A 19,780-nucleotide genomic window follows, 5' to 3' on the forward strand; every position below is an offset into this window, starting at 1 on the left:
TGGACGCCGCAGGCATAAAATAAAACACAAAATTAGCAAAATGAATGGCACATTTATATTTAATTAATATTATTCATTTTTATAATTAGACCTTTCTTGTAGTTATATTTTAATCTATGCATTTGAACAGGAAAAGAAAACAAATGCTCTATGTTACATAGGCTGCTGGGGTTGCCATTGACAAAAACAAAAAATAAAATAACAAAAAGCCTCATTTTGTACACAATCTCCAGGATACATGAGTGTCTAATCGAACCATTCATCGGTAGTGAGCATCGATGTGAATAAATTACAGGTGAATGCGTACCTTTTTAAAAAAATCTTAAAATAGACCTACATAGTACGCATAGACAACAAATTATAGATAATTAATAATAATAAAAAACTTAATTATCGCTAAATGGAAGAGGAATCAACTAAACTAAACTAAAAGGGCGATAGTAAGACTTACAACTAACGTACAATACTAAAAAGATATTTTGAACTTTGTAAGATCATTTACGTCCTTAAAGTTGCAAGTCTGGATGGCGCATTACATATTTCAGTTTTAGAGAACTTCAGAACTTAGTTTTGGCAGTAGATTTCACGAGCAAGTTTATACTTTAAACTAGTAATCACTCACAAAAATCATGATACCGAATAGATCACATACAAAACGAATTCATTGTTAAAAAAAACAATAATTGTATAATTTCTGTTTCTTCAACCAAAACTAAGTTGCATGCGTTTACATTTCATACCTCTGGGTAAACAATTTTGATACTTTTGAACGAGTTACAATATTTTTTATTTCATGTTAAACTTTGAGGCTGTCCTGAATGAATTTTCACCGACATGTCTCTAAAATATTTGAACTAGCCCCAAGTTCACCGACAATAAGATCCTGAGTTTTCTTAAAACAACGATTTACTATAAATTGTGAAGTTCAATTTTCAAAGTAAGCATTTGTTTGAAGAAAAAGAGACGTTTTACGTTGTCGGTGAACTAAGGCCCTACATAACGAAATAAAATTGTCGACAAAAACAGCTCATTTCTATGTGATTTTCATTTTTCTTCATTTGTTAGTATGACCAGCATTCAGTTATATTATAACAGGACTTGCAATTTGAAAAATATTGACAGTTGACGAGCAAATCAATCGAATAATAATTGTGTTCAAGCAAAATATTTGGAATAATCAATATAAATTTTAAAAGCCCAAATTAGTTATAATTTTCTAAAAAAAAAAAAACACAAAATACCAAGATTTTTAAAACACGATATAAAAAAACTTTTTTCTTAAGAAAATAATAATGAAATACTTTTTAGTAGTACTTTGTAGTTTTTTTTTAGAAAGTTATAACAAAGTCGGGCTCTACAAAATATACAGGATCATTAATGTTGAATGATTGAGGGAAAATCAACCTTAAAGCTATATAATACAGAGTACTATTTAGTCTAAACTAAACGATGGATAGATTTGTCGGGTAGTTCGACAAAACTATAAACTTCGGAACAAAATGTTAACTCCCGAATTTTAACAATTTGTTCAAATTTTATAATTTTGACGAACTTTTAATCGGATTTTCTTGATTACCGAGCATGTGACTGGTATCTTTGATTAAAAAAAATAATAATCCACATATTTTTTAACTTTCATAAAATTCATAATACCAAATAAATAAATCATCTTTTTTTTAATTTTGCAGCCCGAAAATATGTGTAGTGATGTGATCATGACTCGATAATCGTAAAAAATCGACTAACCCCGACATATACTCGAAACAACTAAAGATACTATACTATACTCATTACGTGAGCAACTGTAAAAGTACGTATTATAGTCGTTTCGGAAAAACATAATAATGTCATCAAATATAATAACAATCATAATTTAGTATCAAAATAGTCAGATATCGATTTATTACTGAATCAATGAGCGGGTTTCTAAAATATAGAATTTTTGATGAATATATACAGGGTATAATCAAATTGTGATTTTGATTATCAAACTTGCAATTTTGACGAGTTTTTTGTTGGGCTATATTGTGCGCATTGATTTTTTTCAATAAATACAGTTTGATCCAAATATTCCAGATTTTATTTCATATTACACATATCAATTTCATTCAACTTTTAGGCAGTTCAATCGTAAAAATTGCAAGTTTGAAAACATAAAATAGTACATCTTGATAACGGAATAAAAAATTATCTCATTTGCCATTCTTCTATTTCGTAAAAGTCACTGTTTCTCTGTCTCAGAAAAAATAGCAAATGACAAATATTTAAAAGAAAAATAAAAACAAAATAATATAAAAAAAACTTACACAAAAAACTGCATAAGTTTACGATCTCAAGGCGAATAGCTACCGAATATATTCTAAAAAAAAGAGAATTATAATAAAAATAATATAATACTACGTTTAGCTCGTAGATGGACCGCGGTAATTATCCAAAATTATGTCAAAAAACAGCTTTAGTGTCAATGACTCACTGGAGTTTCGGTACAAAAGTGTCACTAAGTACAATCTTAAGTTAGCAGCCATATTTTATTTATTTTAACTAATAATATTCCTTTTGTAAATTTGTAGATCACCAATCTAAATACCTCCATTACAATATTATACAATAAGTACTATTTTCATAAGTATTTTTCATTATTTATCAAGCACAATCACTACCTTCATTTTTAATCATTTTTTTTCACAAATTTACAAAAAAAATATCATGAAGATATACACCACTTGTTTTCGAGAAAGGATAACAAAACAACAAACCGTTTTATTTATTGTCTAGCTTCTTAAACTCAGCAAAAAGCGGTGAAGTGGTGTCTATGGCAGCGAAATAGAGAAAAAATACAAAAAAAAATCGTAATTAAAAATATCTTTCATTTTTTTCTCAATTCTTTATACCTATCATATACCTATACATATATACTAAGTTAATATTTTACATGGATTATGTCTTTGGATTTAAGACATAAAAAATCTTCTCTGTCGTCTGATGTTAAGTTTTTTATAAAACTATTTTCTATACTAGTAATATACACACTTATGTACTAAAGAGTCCGAAATATAAGTCACTACGCACTGCTGTTTACAATTTTTTAGTTATTTTTAGTTAAATTTTAGTTTTATTTAAATAATTCTTTGGAACTCTTGTCCGATGTAGGCTTTTAGCTGAGGTTGAGTTGAAAACGACCGGTGATGACGTAATAACGATGACAGCAGACAGCAGTTAGTACCCATTATTTAAGGCGGACTCTGATGGTGCCAGAGTAAGAGATGGGTAGAAAAAGATACAAAATGTTCAGTGATGTAATTGCCGTCCCGTCATGTTCAAAGTTTTAAATGTAAATTGTCATGATTTTTAAATTCGTTATTTTGATATTAGTTAGGTGAAATAGAGAAAAATTTAATCATTTAGATCAAGAGGAAAGTTTATTTACAAACAGACCAATAGTTTACCCGAAAAAGAATGAAAAGAACTAAAGATCTATTTGTAAATAGTAGAAAAACATTCAATAAAAGATTATATTCCAGAATATTTTATAGAGAGCCAAAAAAATCTATCAAAAAACGGTAATTTTCAACTCAAACCCAACAGTCACTGGGCACAAAAATAAGATTGATTTTTCATTAAAAACCTGCTAATGTAGTGTGTACTTATAAAATAAAATAAAACTTACTAAATAAAGTAAAATGTAAACTTTTACTTATGGCATTCTTCCGACGGGAAGACAGTATCCCACTCCCGTTCAACGGGCTTTCAAAAATAATAAGAAAAAATAAAATGCAACGATTTTGGCCCACGTGGCATCGCGAGATTGGTTTACAAAAAATATCTCTCTTCTTTTTAATATCGAGTATTAAAATTAATGGGTAACAACTGTCAATGTTTATATAAAATAAAATTTTCTAAAAATATACAGGCTGACAATTTTAATTAATGTATATGTATTATTCAATTAAACAAATACCGATTGTCATGCACAATTAAATTTCATGCAAGATTCAGATCTTTTTACAACAATCAAAAATCATGTAATACATTTGATTATTTTGATGAACAAATAAACAACAGCCTGTACATTACTCTGGAAATTATGACGAGTTCAATTCTATTTTCTTTTTTAACTCATAAATATCCAATTTTTAAACAAAAACCATGATAAATAAATAAAAAAAAGAATACGTCCTTACGGGACTTAAAATTACGGCTGAAAAATCATTAATCTCCCATTTTTTTTACTAATAACAAAATAAATAAAAAATACGACCATATTTCTGCAAAATTCGTATGATTTTTATCTCATAAACATAAACAGTTATTACCCATTCACAACAGTTTGTATTCTCACGTGCACGTGCCCGTTTCAAGTGTGTCGCTCGTGCGACAGCTATGTGTCGCAAGTTGGTGCGTTTGTCGCAGCGTCGTGCGATGTCGCACGATTGTGTCGCGTGTCGCAGTGCGTAGCTAGCGCGCGGCGCGTCGCTATTGCGGCGGCGCTCCGGAGGGAGGCTGCCCGGGCAACTGGCCCATGCCCTGTAAGGAATAAAAATAGAAAATTAATACTAAATAATAAAAAAAAAAAACAAATTTAAAAAATGCGAAAGTGAATCAATACTCAGTCCAGCTTTCACGCTAGAATTACTGAACTGATTGAAATAAAATTTGGTACATAAGGGATGCTATGCAATACCATTTTATAATCCCTTATGTACTTCCGTATCCTATGTTTATCTTATACGTAAGTACTCGCCCTATTTTTGATCAGGTACTACATATTTTTAATACTTATTTACTGTATTTTAATATATCTATGACTTTGGTTGACTTTGAGTGTTTTCTGTCGACTTCAAGTGACTTTTGTCCACTTCAATTGTCTTTTGTCGACTTCAAGTGACTTTTGTCGACTTCAAGTGACTTTTGTCGACTTCAAGTGACTTCTATTAACTTCAAGTGACTTCTGTCGACTTCAAGTGACTTCTGGTATCTATGCTATACACAACTATATCTGTAGACAGTCTGTTCCTATGTATTGTATACTGACCGGCATGGGCTGGTAGTGCTGCAGCGGCGCGGGCAGCAGCTTGGGCGCCTCTTCCGCCTTCTCCTCCTCGCGCCGCTTCAGGCATGCCGCCTTCGGGTTTAGGTTACGTTCTGAAAAATAGGATAATATCAACATGTTAGGATGTTTGCCAGTACGGGTATAATGCCATACCAGCTGCGCGGACCATAATAATAATACGTCCGATGCCGATTTTGGCTACGGCGGCTGTTCTCATATGAAGAGATCAGCCAGCTGTACAGAACATATTATAGTGCAGGCACATTTGCTTGGACACAGGCGCACTCACTATACCTTCACTCTCATATCAGATCAGTAGCAGGGCCGACATTAACGCGCTCTTCAATGCACTTCCAGACTTCAGGCTACTTTATGAAACATAAGAAGCGATTTCAGCCCGACCCGGGAATCGAACCCGAGAGCCCGTGCATAGCAGTCGCAGTACGCGACTACTAGACCGACTGGGTAGTTGAATCATGTTGGGTTAGGTCTACAGTCAATATCCCATCCCCACTGGGGGGGAGGTGTGAGAGGTCTGCCGTAAGGCGGGCAGTCGCCGTCTACTCAGCCGAGGTCGGAGTGCCGCTGGGTCTTTTTACTGGGTGTACCGGGAAGTCACACAGTCAATATGAAAAAGGTACTTTTTTTTTCTTTAACGACGTCAAAAATCATCAAATGACCCCTCCCGCTGTAAGTTAGCAGCGGTGAGGGAGTGTCAGACTCTTACTGACTAAAAACCGTCGTGTTCCGTCGTAGGCCTTTTATGTACCAGGGCCGCGGTAACTCGCGCGAACAACCCGCAGCATGAAGAAGGTACTAACCTCTGACTTGCTGCTCGAGCGTCATGATGACCTCGACGGCCATGTTCAGGATACCAAGCTTGGTCTGTGGCTTGTCACTCTTGAGGTGGGTCATGCACATCCTGCCGAGCTCCTTCAGTGCTTCGTTTATATCTCGTATTCTTATCCTGTGGTTTTGTAATGTGATGTCAGTTTACACTCGTAAAGATGGTTAAAAAAGTATTTGGGTAGGCATTGAACTAAAGGTAAACAATATTAATATGACTTTTCATTAAAAATCAGTTGAAATATAAAATGTAACTAAAAATAAATGTTATTTCTTCAATTTAGTAATTGTTTTAAGCATTCGTTTATTTGTTTGATATGTATTTTTATAAAAAATCCTATCAAAATCGTTACCCTTTAGATAAGAGCCTACTCAAATGGTGTATGATTGAGAATTACTAAACGAATTCTTTAAGTAATTTCATCATTAATGGACACACTCAGAGACATTTAATAGCTACTTAAGCCGTTCCTTAGTGAAGGATTTCTATGAGAATCTGTCACTAAGTCACTCCGACTTAAGTAATCATTAAATATCTCTGAGTGCCGGGTTTAAACTCAAAAGAAGTGCATATTGAAGAGGCTCCTTTTCTTCGTCAACTGTTCGATGAATCAATCAATATTAATTTTCAAATTAGGGCAAGATAGGGGTACCGACTCAGTATGCACTTGTACGGTTTCGTATCAATAATTTAATAAGTCAAATCGATCGGTATGAAATAACAATTATTTCTTGCCTGAAATCTGTAGCATTTAGTATAAAAGTGTTGATTGATTTGACTGTAATAAACTAATGATAGGCTAAAAAACAAAAAGCATGATATCATATTTTATGGGCCACAGTGTGTAGAATTCCTGAAACATAATTTGTATAAACGACAAATACTTAATTTTTATCTAGCTACTTATCTTCAATTAGTTAATATTAAGACAAGAAAAAACAACAAACATAATCGTTAAATATTATTGTTTAACCGTGTCACATATCAAACATCAACAATAAAAAACTTTCAACTCCCGCGACTTTAATTTTTCTCTTAAAAAACATGGAATACAACTTTTGTTTGCAGTCGGGTAAAAATATAATTCACAAGACTGCCTGATTATATTTCTCTCTTTTTTCTCCCTAACTCCTATTTTCCTTTGTATGCATAACTTCACTTCTCTATCAGTCTTACCTTTCCCTCGCATTGTTGGCCTGCCGCCTCTCTTTCTCCCTGAGCGCCTTGGCCTGTGGGTCCGCTTCGTCATCTCCTTCGTCCGCAGAGGAACAACTGACACCCAGATATTGAGCTTAGATAATGCGGCTTTGCTAAAGCTTTGTGACGGTTGAAGGTCTAGCTTTGATTGGAGCGTGTGGAAAATACAAGTTACAATGAACTACAGATTTTTGTCTAAGATTGAAACGTACAGAAATATGTGTTATTCGCCGGTGGACAGTTATATTTTTGTGAGTTTACTTTCGAATGTAAGAATTTAATAATGCTTTGTGGAGTATGGATATTAATTGGCCTGAAATAGCTTATTGTGTGTGCTTTAATTTTATAAGAAATCTTGTATTTTCAAAACACCCATCACACTCGGTATCTCAAAATCCGACCAACCAGACTTGCCCTCTATTTTTGCTTGGTAAAATAATATAAAGAAAACTGAACCTGTTTCCTCGACGACGAAGGCAGCGCGCGAGAGAGTTCAGCCGACCCCCTGTTTATTTGTAGCTAGAGAAATTATACTAAACTAGGACGAATGTACTTGAGTTTTGTGTGCAGCTTGAATAAACTTTATGGTGTTTTTAATAAATTAATACAGCTCTTCAAATTGTCTAGAAAGTTAAATAAAGTCTTAGAAGTGAATATGCAGATTTTATGATTAGTTAAAATGTGTGAATTATTTTATAATCTATTTTTAATTTCAAAATTGTGCAATAAGCACCGGCTTTTGCTTAAAAAAAGCTCTTGTGATAGAAAAAACAGGATAAAAATTAATTATATCAATCCATGCTTTCAAATCTGTGATTTCAAAATGCGGGTAATAAGGGCTCAAGATTAATTGAACTCAGTAATCTAACGTATTATAGTGTTATCAATGATAGCTTTAAAATAATATTTGCAAAATCTGTCAATACAGTGTAGTGCATTACAAAAATGGTGCTATCACACAAAACTCAAGTGCCTTCGTAGTGTCCAAGCCGTGAATTCCTTCATTAATAAGCAGATGAATGTATGTATTGTTAATATGAACTCCTGGATGACATGTGATGAGGATCTACAGTTTAGGAGGTAGGGAGATTTATGTACACAGATTGTTTTATATCTTGACCTGAATTATGCTACCATATATCTTCTTTTCAATTTTATTTTTGTAGTATGACTGATTAGACGAAATGCTATATTCCTGTGAACATGTTTACACAGTTTTTTTTATGGATGGATAAATTATTCGCCAAGTTTTATATAAAAAAATACCAATAAATTAAGAATTCTCGCTAACTATTCTATTGAACTATTAAGTAAATATTAGTATTTCTTGCCAATCCTAGAAGAGAAACACAACCAATTTCAATATTTTTCATACAACATTTAACATTGTTGTATATTTTACAAAATTTTCTGCAAAATAAAAAATCAATTTTCATATAATTTAGTTTCGCTACGACTTACCTGCCTCCTACCTAGGGATGGCACACAGAAATGAGCTTTATTACAAAGACAATAAGATACAAAATAAGGACATTGTACACACTGTGACCCGGTTAGAATGGCGTGCGGCTGAAACTTTAACACAATGTTAGTATTTATTTACATATACAGGCTGAACAATTGTCTTCGGGAAAGTAACTCAATTCTATGTTATATGCATATTGCTTAGAAATAAATTAAATTTCAATCATGCCGATATTTTGTTCAACCTGTATAACGTGATTTGTGTATGTGTGAATAGACGGAAATATACTATGTACATTGATACATATTATTTCAGGCTTAACAGATGGACTATGAAATAGCTGCTATTGAGAAATTCAAAACATAATTAGTTGTCAGTAGTAACATTCGTAATTTTTATCTCAGCAGCGATTATCAAGTTTTTGCCAAGCCCCTTTGATTTCCGTCCAGTCCATCTGAACACCATGGTAAACCAATTTAGACTGAAAATGAAGAAGATACAAAAGTGAAGTGAAAAATGATGGAGAACAGAGTTTACCATGGTAAAATTGTCTTGTGAATATTGTAATATATATAGAGTATGAAATATGTGAATGTATTACAAGAAAAACAAATACAACGAGATTATTGTCATTGCAGTTATTTTTCTTACCAAGAAACTGACAATTCAAAAATAAACTTTAACTTACTATTTCATTTATTTTGGTATTGACAGTAAAGAAAATGTTTATAATGTACAAAAAGAGTGTGTTGTCAATTTAATGGGACCCGAAACTGTGAATTGAGACAAACGCAAATAGATTAATTTCAAATTGTACCAGTTTCAAACGAGACCATTTGCAAATCGATCCAACCGCAAATTGGACCAATTCCAAACTGGACCAAGTGCAAAATGTGGCTTTATCTTCCCTAAAATACACGTAAATTGACAATACACCTTTAAAAAAACCTTTTCATTCACTACCTTTCTCTAACATTGTTGGCCTGTCGCCTCTCTCTCTCGCGAGCTGCCTTGGTGTCAGGGTCGAGGTCATCCTCATCGGCCGACGAGCAGCTGGGCATGGCGGGGTTGGTCGAGCTTTGAGATATCCACTTGTGTCACTTACACAACTCATTTTGCATAATTTTTAACAATAGACCAATAAAATGTAGGGAGAATCGTTAAGTACAGGGTTATTTTTTAAATTTATTTTCTATAAGTATAATATAAAACAGACTGCGGCTTAGGCTTAGTTCAAGTACCCGACTCCCACAAATACCCAATATAATCATCATGCATAATGTCTTTAAGTTTAAAATATAAAGGGTAATTTGTGGAGGAAGAAGTAAACGCTTTTATTAAATTATTATTATTGTATAATACTATGTATATTTTTGTACAGAGAACCAATATATTGACTTTAGTTACTTAAAAACCAAGTGAGAATCTCTTTTTTTGGATAGATGGTTAAAAATGTGAGGCTATTACGTCTGCCTGTATTTAACGATTCTTTCAAGAAAGATAGATTAATTGTAGATTAGTCTAAAATAAGTGATGCAAGTAGACATCTCAAATGTTAGAACAATCTTAAATTAATACTTCAATAAGGCATTGTGCCTTTTATAGAATAGTATTTCTTACTAAGAAAATTACGTTTTTTAGTGCCATAGAAATGTTTTATGACTTTATTAGGATTTATCTGTTAGTATACTGTGTGTAAACTTGTCTTAATGAAATGGAATTCTACACATGAAACCAACTTCATGTGTCTCAAATATAATGAAAAATTATAGGTTTAGATCTTTTTTAATAAATAAAAAGTTTATATAAATAAGTTACTACGAAACATGACCCTTGGTCATACAAAATGAATGTATAAAAGAATACCAGTTTGATAGTTCATAAAACTGATAGAATCTACTATTTTTTTTTATCAAATTTAATGATTTCAAAACATGACCATACCACATAAGCAAATATTTGATCGTTCTCACAACTAATATAGAGTTAAATTTATCTTTTAACATCATTAAGACAAGTATACACATAAATCTAGTATTTGTGACAAAGCATTAAGACTCACTATCGCCTGGAGCGCTTGGAGCTGGGCGGCTTGGCGGCGAGCGCGTCGGCCGAGCCGGACGACGACGGCTTCGACTCCACGCCCGAGTCCGGGGGCTCTTTGCGTTTCTCTGCAAATTACGGATAGAAACATTAAATTGTGTGTTTAGCAGAACACGTTAAACAGGTCCCGGCTGTCATTGAACATCTTTGGCAGTCATTACGGGTAGTCAGAAGAAAGAAAGTTTCATAACCAGTCTTACCAAGAGGTATCGGTTTGCCCGGATAACTGCGTTAAGGAGGTCAGATTAGCAGGCGTGTGTAAAACACTGGTACTCAGCAGCACAAGATTAGAATGGAAGCCGACCTCAATATAGTTGGGAAAAGGGTTGGCAGATGAAACAGGGAATCAAATAAGAGTAAGTTCACTAACAACGGGAACCGTTAGTGTTTTCACATTAATAAGCTAATATTAACTTAAAATAAATTGTTATACTGACTGGTATTAGGCAAGACGTGCCGCTCCATCTTGATGGGCGGCTCCGAGTGTAGCTGCGGCAACGCGCCGCCCACGCCCAGTCGCGACACTACGGACAAACATATTTTATTAATATAACTTCCTCGTTGATCTGCTGCTCGTTGGTGCGACTGCTATGCATGAGGTCTCGGGTTCGATTCCCAGGCCGGGCTGAAATCGCTTTGTGGGTTTAAGCAACTTTCATAAGGCAGCTCAGAGTCTGGAAGTTGGAGTCGTAAGTTGGTGATTGGAAAACGTGCAACAGAGAGCACGTTAATGTCAATCTTCTTGTGAGCTCTCTCCGGTCGTGTCATCACATCGAGCTATGGAGAGGGATAGTGAATGCACCTGTGTCCAAGCAACCTCTTGTGCACTATATATCCTTAGAGAACAGCTACTATAGCCGAAAATCGGTCTTTCATACATTTTATATAAAATGTTTTGTATATTAAATAAACTTAATGTTTTGTACCCATATTCTTTGCAAAATGAACTATTTGACTTGAAAAAAAAAACTGTATAACAAAGATAGGACTTATTAAAGATACAAGCTATGTTCTGAAGTCAGTACTAACCTGGCGGCGCTTGGTGCGTGGCGATGGGATGCGGCAGCTCGTGCGGGAACAGGTCGGGCGCCTCGGCGTGGTTGCGCAGCACGTTGATGGCGTCGTCCAGCCGCTCCTCCATACGCGCTCCCTGGTAGTACATTAGCGTACACACGTTAATATGAGAAGAAAAACGCTGTCCTACATGGAAGAGAAAGAACGAGTGGAAATGCCATTGGGCTGTTGCGCCCGATGCAACTTTCTGCGCCAAATTATCTACCTTATCCAAATTGCGTAGAGACTTATTTTGATAAACGATAAATAAGTGTTTACGCTAGACCTAATTTAAAGGCCAATGAGTGTTTTCAAATGTAGAATATAATTTTTGCATGTGTAAATTTAGCAACACTGGTTGTCGTACTGTATGGGGGAAACGGGCACTTCCACTCATTCTATCTTTTCCGTGCTGTCTTATTTCTATACACTTTTAGAGATAATATAGCGTCCTCCCCGCTTCGTAAGCAGATGAAAATATCAAATGTATTCTTGTATTTAGGAGCAGATATTTGTAGCTAATTGACAGAATTGTGGACAGAATTTTAGACAATTCATAGGTCAAAGTTTAAATACTTCAATATACATATTAATACACAGTTTCAGTAGAGCATATTGGGTATTATCAGATTTTATAGAAAGGAATCACAATAGAGCTAATAACAAACGCAAGATTGACAAACAAACGCAAATAAAGAAACATACAGCATAAACCCATGCCACAATACTTGAATACATACATACCTATTCACTCTAATATACATTACATAATATATACAAATACATACATAGTACTATGTGTTACTATCATTACACTGGGACACCCAACTTTCAATAGTTGAAGGTAATGAAGTCCCGTATTAGGTATTAGTCTCGATTTTTACTGTTCTTTTGGATTCATATAATTTTGTGGGAATTATATGTGCATAACAATAAGGTTGTAATTTGCTTTAAATTCCTAATATATGAAGTTATATTTACAGTAACTAAATAGGATGACAGTAACACTTAGTAAATAGTAATTATTGATGTTTATGTGCTGTAGATGATGCAATTTAATTTTAACATAGACTTTACAACTGTTTAATAAAATATCAATTCACATTCTAATTTAAAGTTTCACTTTCAACATCATAAAAAGTCATACACCATCATACACGATCATCTACAGCACGTAACAGTAACAAGACCAGTCAGTACAGATACTCACGCAGTCATTGTGATCTCGCAGGAACACCATCGCCTCGTCGAGCTGACGCTGCTCGGCCGGAGCGCCCTAACAACCGCACGTTACAGCGAGACGTAGGGACATCTCATAGACTTTGTTGTGTTGGGAATAAGACGTTTATGGACTTGGAAGTTGGAAGTCAGCATTTATGGAGTTGAAAGTTAACGTTTATGGAGTTGAAAGTCCTCGTTTATGAAGTTGAAAGTAACCATTGATGGTTTAGAAAGGCTTTGGTAAAATAGCAAGGAATATAATTTATGATCAAAAATCACGTTTTCGAAATGATTTAATGATTAATTAGGAATTTACTTTTGTGTCAGTAAAAAAAATATATTGGGGTTAATTTTGAGCGTATTTCCAAAAGACGAGTATTTTAATATTTACAAACCGTATTCCACGTTTCTAGTAAGTATTCAAGAAAATTCTATTCATTCAACAGCCAATTGTCAAAAAAACTACCAATGCAACAATATTTATCTACCAAACTACACTAGTTCTAAATAAAAAAGAAAACAAAATAAAAGTCTATGGCTAGTCCTCACTTCTCGCTGACTATTAACACAACATAAAACACAAAAAATGTACACAGATTATGTAATACGAATATTATTTTAAAATGGCAACATCATATTAATTTAACTGGCAATATTTATTAACACCATTCGAATTTTAAAATTGTTTTTAAATGACTAAAGAGTTCGTATTACATTATCGGAATATTAATTCAGAAAAAAAAAGAAAAAATCCAAAGCTTCAATTATTCAGAAAAAACAATTCATATCAAAATTATTGGGGAAAATGTAAAATTAGTTACAAATCATGCGGAAAAGGGGGTCATGCTTAGATATCTATATTTTTTATTTTATAAAATACAAACCTAGTTTTTCAAAGCTTTTATAAATAAATAGATTTTGCAACTATATTATTAATTTATTTGATCACGAAATTTTATCATACTTAAAATATAAAACCATTTATATATAACTGTTTATGCTTTGAAAAACCAGGTATGTATTGCATATTACTAATCGTCAACATTTGCTTTCAAATTGCAGACATTACAAATTATTAAAAAAAAAATACAAAATCTAAAAACTGGCTGTTTCCTGCGGTTTTACTCTTGGTACAGACAAACAAAGTAATGTTTTAGGTTTGATTTCATCGAACTACTTCGGGCCTTCTTTGATAAATAAATACTGTTACAGCCTTTTTTTATCGTCCCACTGGGCTGCGGCCTCCTCTCACACGGAGAAGGATTGAGCATTAATCACCACGCTTGCTCAATGCGGGTTGGTGATTTCAGACTATATAGTCCAGGTTTCCTCAAGATGTTTTCCTTCACCTTTTTATCAGTCATTGGTGTCCAAGATATAGTTAGATTAAATAAAAGGCTGTTAAACACTCGGCCATGTAGTTCCTGAGAGAAGCGCATTCAAGCAAACATACAAACAAACTTTTTTTTTCGCTTTATAACATAAGTATTGTCTAAAAGTGAAAAGCAGTTTAAGCATAAAATGATAGTACTTCTCTAACTTCCTTGATCTCCATAGATTTTGTGTTGCTAGTATAAAATGCTGGCTAAACGTACAATCGCGAGCAAATGTATCAAATCAGTATTGTATTTACACGGTAAGATGGGAATTGTGAAGACAACTGTACTTATATACACTTGAAATTGTATTTTTCATAAAAATATGTGTTTTTTTATTTCTATAATATCAAATTCTAATTACAAATGCCATCACAATTACCATCTAGTAAGACTTTAGCACAAAAATTCAACTCGAAGTCATTTCAAATAAACGGTGTATAAGTAAAGCAGATTTTCTTGAAAGTGGCATCACAAAAAGTCTTCTTGGTAATAAAGTAACAATTGTTACGAATGATAATTTAAAGTTAACCTGACTCACAACTCAAAATCATTTATTCAAAGGCTGCAAAACAGCATTAAATGACAAAACTAAAGGCAACCCCCAAAACGCAAATCCTTTACCAAACCACTGTCGATGTCTTCTGACGTGCGTCAGGCACTAGCTATCTGGCATTATGCTGAACTGTATTTCTTCTCCATGTACTTTTTTCCCCTATTTGTCTAGTATCAAAAAAATATTTGTACTTTCTTTCCTTTACCACTTCCTACATTCATAAGCCTAAAATTCTCTAATGACTTTAACGAGTTGAATTCCCATACTACCAGCCACATCAATCTCACATTCACCCACATTAACCCATAAACACAATAGAACACGTACACTCACCATAGCCGAAGGTGGGAACACGGGCATGGGCTGGTGGTGACCGTTGGGCAGCGGCGGCAGGGGCGCGTGCGGCGTCGAGCCGGACGGCGGGGAGGACACGCCTGAGGATACCCAGTTTGATTGCTGGAAGGAAGAAGGAGTTGGTTAATTTCATGTGTTGAGGTGACTTCGATATGGTTATAGTTATCGGCACGAATCTTAAGCTCTGACCTACATCTGCGCAGAAGTGATTTATCAGCAAAGAACCAATCCCGAGTAACAGCGGGCCAATCACTGCTTTAGCCCGCCCCCGCGCCTCACTTCATACCACAAAAGGGACCCAATAAATTACTTCTGCGCAGGTGAAGGTCAGAGTTCAAGATTCGTGCCGATAACTATCTATAGGATGCAGTTGAGTAGTCGACCTTTTTAACCCAGGGTAACCAGTGGTTGTTAAACTTTCTCGCTCTGCTGTTTAGCAACGACTGCCAAAGATGTTCAATTGACAGCCGGGAGGCACCAATTGAAGGTGTCTTCGAAATATGGAGGAACTCGACGTGATAAGATGGTGGAACAACGAAGCGACTACGACAAGGGTTGCTTAATCTTATGATCGATCGGCTCATGCGGATGTTACTTAGCCGCGTGCTAATCGTAGCTTTCCAAAAGTGAAAATTTTTCAAAATGCGTTAATTGGCGTTCATGGCACGGTCGATCCGTGATTGGGTGATCATTTTATCATGACGAGGTCTTTCGTGTTACATGTGGGGATGCAAGGTGCAAGTCTACTGTCTAAGAAGAGGGCTCCATATTACAGAGTGGCAGGAAAACTTAGGGTCTTATAATAAACCTACCTGTCCATTGTGGTGTATAACATGATGAGCGTGAGGGTGGGGATGCGGCGAGTGCTTCAGCGGCGGGTACAGCCGCGCGTGCAGCGGCGGCGGGGAGTGCACCGGCGTGGACGGCGACGAACCGTATGAGGAGAGGCTGCCGGCTTCGGCCGCACCTACTGGCGTGCTGCCGGAGCCGCCGTACATCTGTGGTGACACGAAGATGAACAGTGAGGAATAATAGTGATAGTGAAATATATTTGAGAAGCATTGCACGAGATCTCAAATAGTAGGTAGGTAAGTGATGAAAGAGTAGGTGCAAAAGTCACGGTCTAGAACGCAAAGGATGGGTAATGCAACTCGAATAGTTCCGAAGAGCTGTCTACAAAATGAAGAATGCACTTGCGTCTGCGTGTACGCTCGCGCACTACAATATGTCCTCAGAGAAAAGTTATGGTCTGGTGGTTATTCATTAATTCTCTGATGCTCTTCTAATATTTAGCGTAACCCTGTTAGATACCGGCTCTACCAGACAATCATCTTCACAGGTAATGGATTTGACTTGGCGTTAACACATATGAGATTATACCTCTCTATGATGGCAAGCTTACTAATGCCATGCAAACCAACGTAGTCTCAATGAGTGACAAAGACTTTTTTTCCCACTTCTCAAAGTACATACAACATCATAAGACCAACTTACAGGCTGTAACGGCGGCTTGGCGACGAGCATGGGGTCTGTGGGCGAGTGGTGCGGAGCGGCCGCGCGGAACGACGACATCGGCGGCAGTGGCAGCTCCGCGCCGCCGCCCGCCTCGCCCACCGGAGCGCCCGCTATGCCTGGAAACAGAGAAGACAGCTGGTTAAGAAAAGCAATATAGGGAACTTTTTTACGGTAGCAGTCTTAAAATCCTATCAAAGGTATGTATTACAAAGGATAAAACCATTATTATTCCCTTTGCCCTTTAAAACTTTGTCTACTTTTCAGCAGAGAGTGCAGTTCAACAAACTCTCCATTGATAATTGTATTTGAATCAACTAACTGATCCAGTTATCTGGGTAACCTGATATCCCTTCATAAGTCAGGTAAGACTTTCTGACTACCTTCTGGCTGCCAAAGATGTTCAAACGACAGCCGGGACCCACCAATTTAAGGTACCATCCGAAACGAGGAAGATCTCGTCAAGCTGAGATGGTCATTCACCTAATCTCGGCCAAGTCTTTTCAATTATCTGTATTGAAATCTGCATCGAGTCTAACCTGATCCAATCTAGTACTAAAATAGTCACATTTTTTGACCATGTGCGTTACCTGGAGAAGTGGCATAGGGGTCGTGCTGGTACGCCGGCGGCGGCTGGTAGTAGGGCGCGCCCCACTCCCCGCCCGCGTAGTACGCCTCCTGGTAGGGAGCCCCGGCGCCCGCGCCTTTCGGCGACGCGTACCGGCTCGGGGAGTCGTGGCCGAATTCATCACTGCCGTACTGTGGAAGAAAAGAAATAGGAGATTAGTCAATCGTTACTGTAAATTAGGGAGGATGTTTTTTAAACGACTTCTGAACGAGAATAAGGTTCTCAGTTCGACTGACTTTTCTTTATGAGATATGGGGTAAATAGGAAGACGGAATGTCTGATGGTAAGCGCTTATTGCCATCTAATGACACTTGTAGCTCCAGAGCCAGCCCTTAAAACAATGTACGCTCTTTTCTACGGAGGTTCGAAGGTCGGGTCACTTCAGAAAGATTGGGGTTAACTTTCATTTAAAACGTATGTGAACAGGAAAATGTATCAATTGTAATGAATTAAGCTATATATCAAATTCCTTTGGTGTATCACTTCAAGTAGGTAACTCATTTCCGTTAAGTTTAGTTTTCTTATCAACTCTGTGGTTTCAACAACCAACTTTTTCACACTTACTAAAGAAGGAAAGACCATAACTTATTCCTGAAACATTTTAATTCAATTTGAATACAGCAAAATATTTCCTTAACCAGGACCGAATATAGATCAATTCCAATAAGTGCTATTAGTCAGAGTAATCAGCGAATTATTTCGAGCAGTGCTGAGTAAGTGACTGCTTACTTATATAGAGGTATATAGAACAATAGAGTGGCCTCGGTTCGGCCTAATATGTCGAGATATTTAGCAATGTTAGTAGATGTGGAGAGGAAAATGTAAGGCTTTCCGTGTTAGGGAGGACATAGATTAGGGCCTCTTAATTCTTCTTCTCTTAAAAATATTTAAGTCCTGAGCGGGGCTGCTTTATAACGGTTACATTATAAAATAAGAAGAGGATAAGTAGATAAGACAGGTATACATATTTCAAATGAATTTGAAAAGAAACCGTTTTAATTGCAAGTGCATGCCATATAGGTCTTCTCAACAATAAGACGCAAGTGTGTGCTTATACAAAACACCAATAAGCACAACCACACACACACGACTACCTAATCTCACAATAATCGCAATTAGACCCAACACAAGCTTTCGACATCTAACACAAATAAGGAACAGCGCGCACTTGCGTTTCCTATTGTTGATGATGACGCTTATGGTGCTGCGACTGTTTCGGAGCGTAGATACGCAACAATGGGGGTGAAAACTAGGTGATTCGACTATGGATGTTGTGGTAAACGTGAACGAGAGGTTTTGGTTATGGTATAGGTAGATGATGTATTGATTAAGCTTATTAGGCTGTTTAGTTAGCTTACGAAAGTTTATTTGCTAATTTACGGAGCAACTGTATAACAATAAAGTCTAAAGAAGCCCGACCCTAAACTGTACGCCCTTTAGCATACAAAACTCTCTTCACTCTAAGGAGATCAGCCAACTGCGCAGGACATATCTCATCATTCCTTGACACCCATAGCGCGATGAGACGACAAACCGACACCACCAGAGATAGATCAGATCAAGGATTGAATTGAAAACAATGATGGAAACAGTTTTAAGATCACCAGTCTATCTAGGATGTCCCTGGAAGAATGAATAGTTAGGACCTGCTTGAGGAAGTATCAGACTCATACTGACTAAAACCCACCATATTGCTTCTTCTAAGCCCTTTATGTACCAGGGCCGCAGTAACTCTTTCGAACAATCTCCACAGCCCCGGAATAAACAGGACCTCAGTTCCATTTGATCATGCATTAGGAGTATCTAGATCTTATCCTGCTCAGCAAAGCTCTTTAATCAAGATAGCACCTCATTTAACAAAGATCATGCGTGCAGTACCGTACACAAGACAATGGTCTCAGACCCCGTTGGTAACTGTCGTTAGTTAATTAATAATACATCGGCTAGGCATAATAAGAATGTTGGAACCACGCCACGAGCTCATTACGACTTGAGACTTTCACATTCCCTCCGAGGGTTGGATTGTGGGTTTCTTTTTTGAGTAATACTCGTGATTAGCAATTGATTGGCTTCAATATAAATTAGCACCTATTTACTTAAGGGTTTACCAACAGCTTCTGTGTAGATAATATTGGAGTACAATTTCTGTTATTGCTAGGACTTACACAGTCGCCAAGTACAGGTTAACCAACTACCTATAAATTACCTAAGGGTGAAAATCCGTTCAATAGTTTAAGTTCATTTAAACAGAGGCAGCGGAGAACTTGGTTTTGTAATATTAGGTGATACAATTACAGACAAAGAATCATCCCAATAAGGTAACTTGTCCAACATCATTTGCCCAGCCTTTTCCTTGAATATGTTAGGACCGGCTTCTAGTCTAAACAGTTGATGTTGAGGAGTACCACTATCTCACAT

The 19,780-nt window shown here is 36.1% G+C and overlaps 1 protein-coding gene across 9 annotated transcripts in view; it reads right to left on the bottom strand.

Moving 5' to 3' along the window:
- Nucleotides 1–32: 32 nt before the first annotated feature.
- The window catches only part of Da (daughterless), a 136,860-nt gene continuing 117,112 nt past the window's right edge, over nt 33–19,780 (bottom strand). For 3 of the 9 annotated variants that reach the window (XM_021334590.3, XM_021334589.3, XM_021334582.3), the window contains 12 exons: nt 17,325–17,493; nt 16,717–16,853; nt 16,035–16,220; nt 15,196–15,324; nt 12,926–12,991; nt 11,692–11,812; nt 11,100–11,186; nt 10,622–10,730; nt 9,523–9,636; nt 5,872–6,017; nt 5,033–5,142; nt 33–4,524 (listed from right to left, as the gene is read on the bottom strand). In XM_021334590.3, coding sequence (XP_021190265.3) covers nt 4,474–4,524; nt 5,033–5,142; nt 5,872–6,017; nt 9,523–9,636; nt 10,622–10,730; nt 11,100–11,186; nt 11,692–11,812; nt 12,926–12,991; nt 15,196–15,324; nt 16,035–16,220; nt 16,717–16,853; nt 17,325–17,493 — 1,425 coding nt within the window. In that variant the 3' untranslated portion in view covers nt 33–4,473. Of the gene's footprint in view, nt 4,525–5,032; nt 5,143–5,871; nt 6,018–7,073; nt 7,170–9,522; nt 9,637–10,621; nt 10,731–11,099; nt 11,187–11,691; nt 11,813–12,925; nt 12,992–15,195; nt 15,325–16,034; nt 16,221–16,716; nt 16,854–17,324; nt 17,494–19,780 lie in introns of all 9 variants that reach the window. The other 6 variants (XM_021334583.3, XM_021334584.3, XM_021334586.3 and 3 more) reach the window with 6 other exon arrangements.

This window comes from Helicoverpa armigera, chromosome 27, assembly GCF_030705265.1.
Source record: "Helicoverpa armigera isolate CAAS_96S chromosome 27, ASM3070526v1, whole genome shotgun sequence".
Lineage (NCBI taxonomy): Eukaryota > Metazoa > Arthropoda > Insecta > Lepidoptera > Noctuidae > Helicoverpa > Helicoverpa armigera.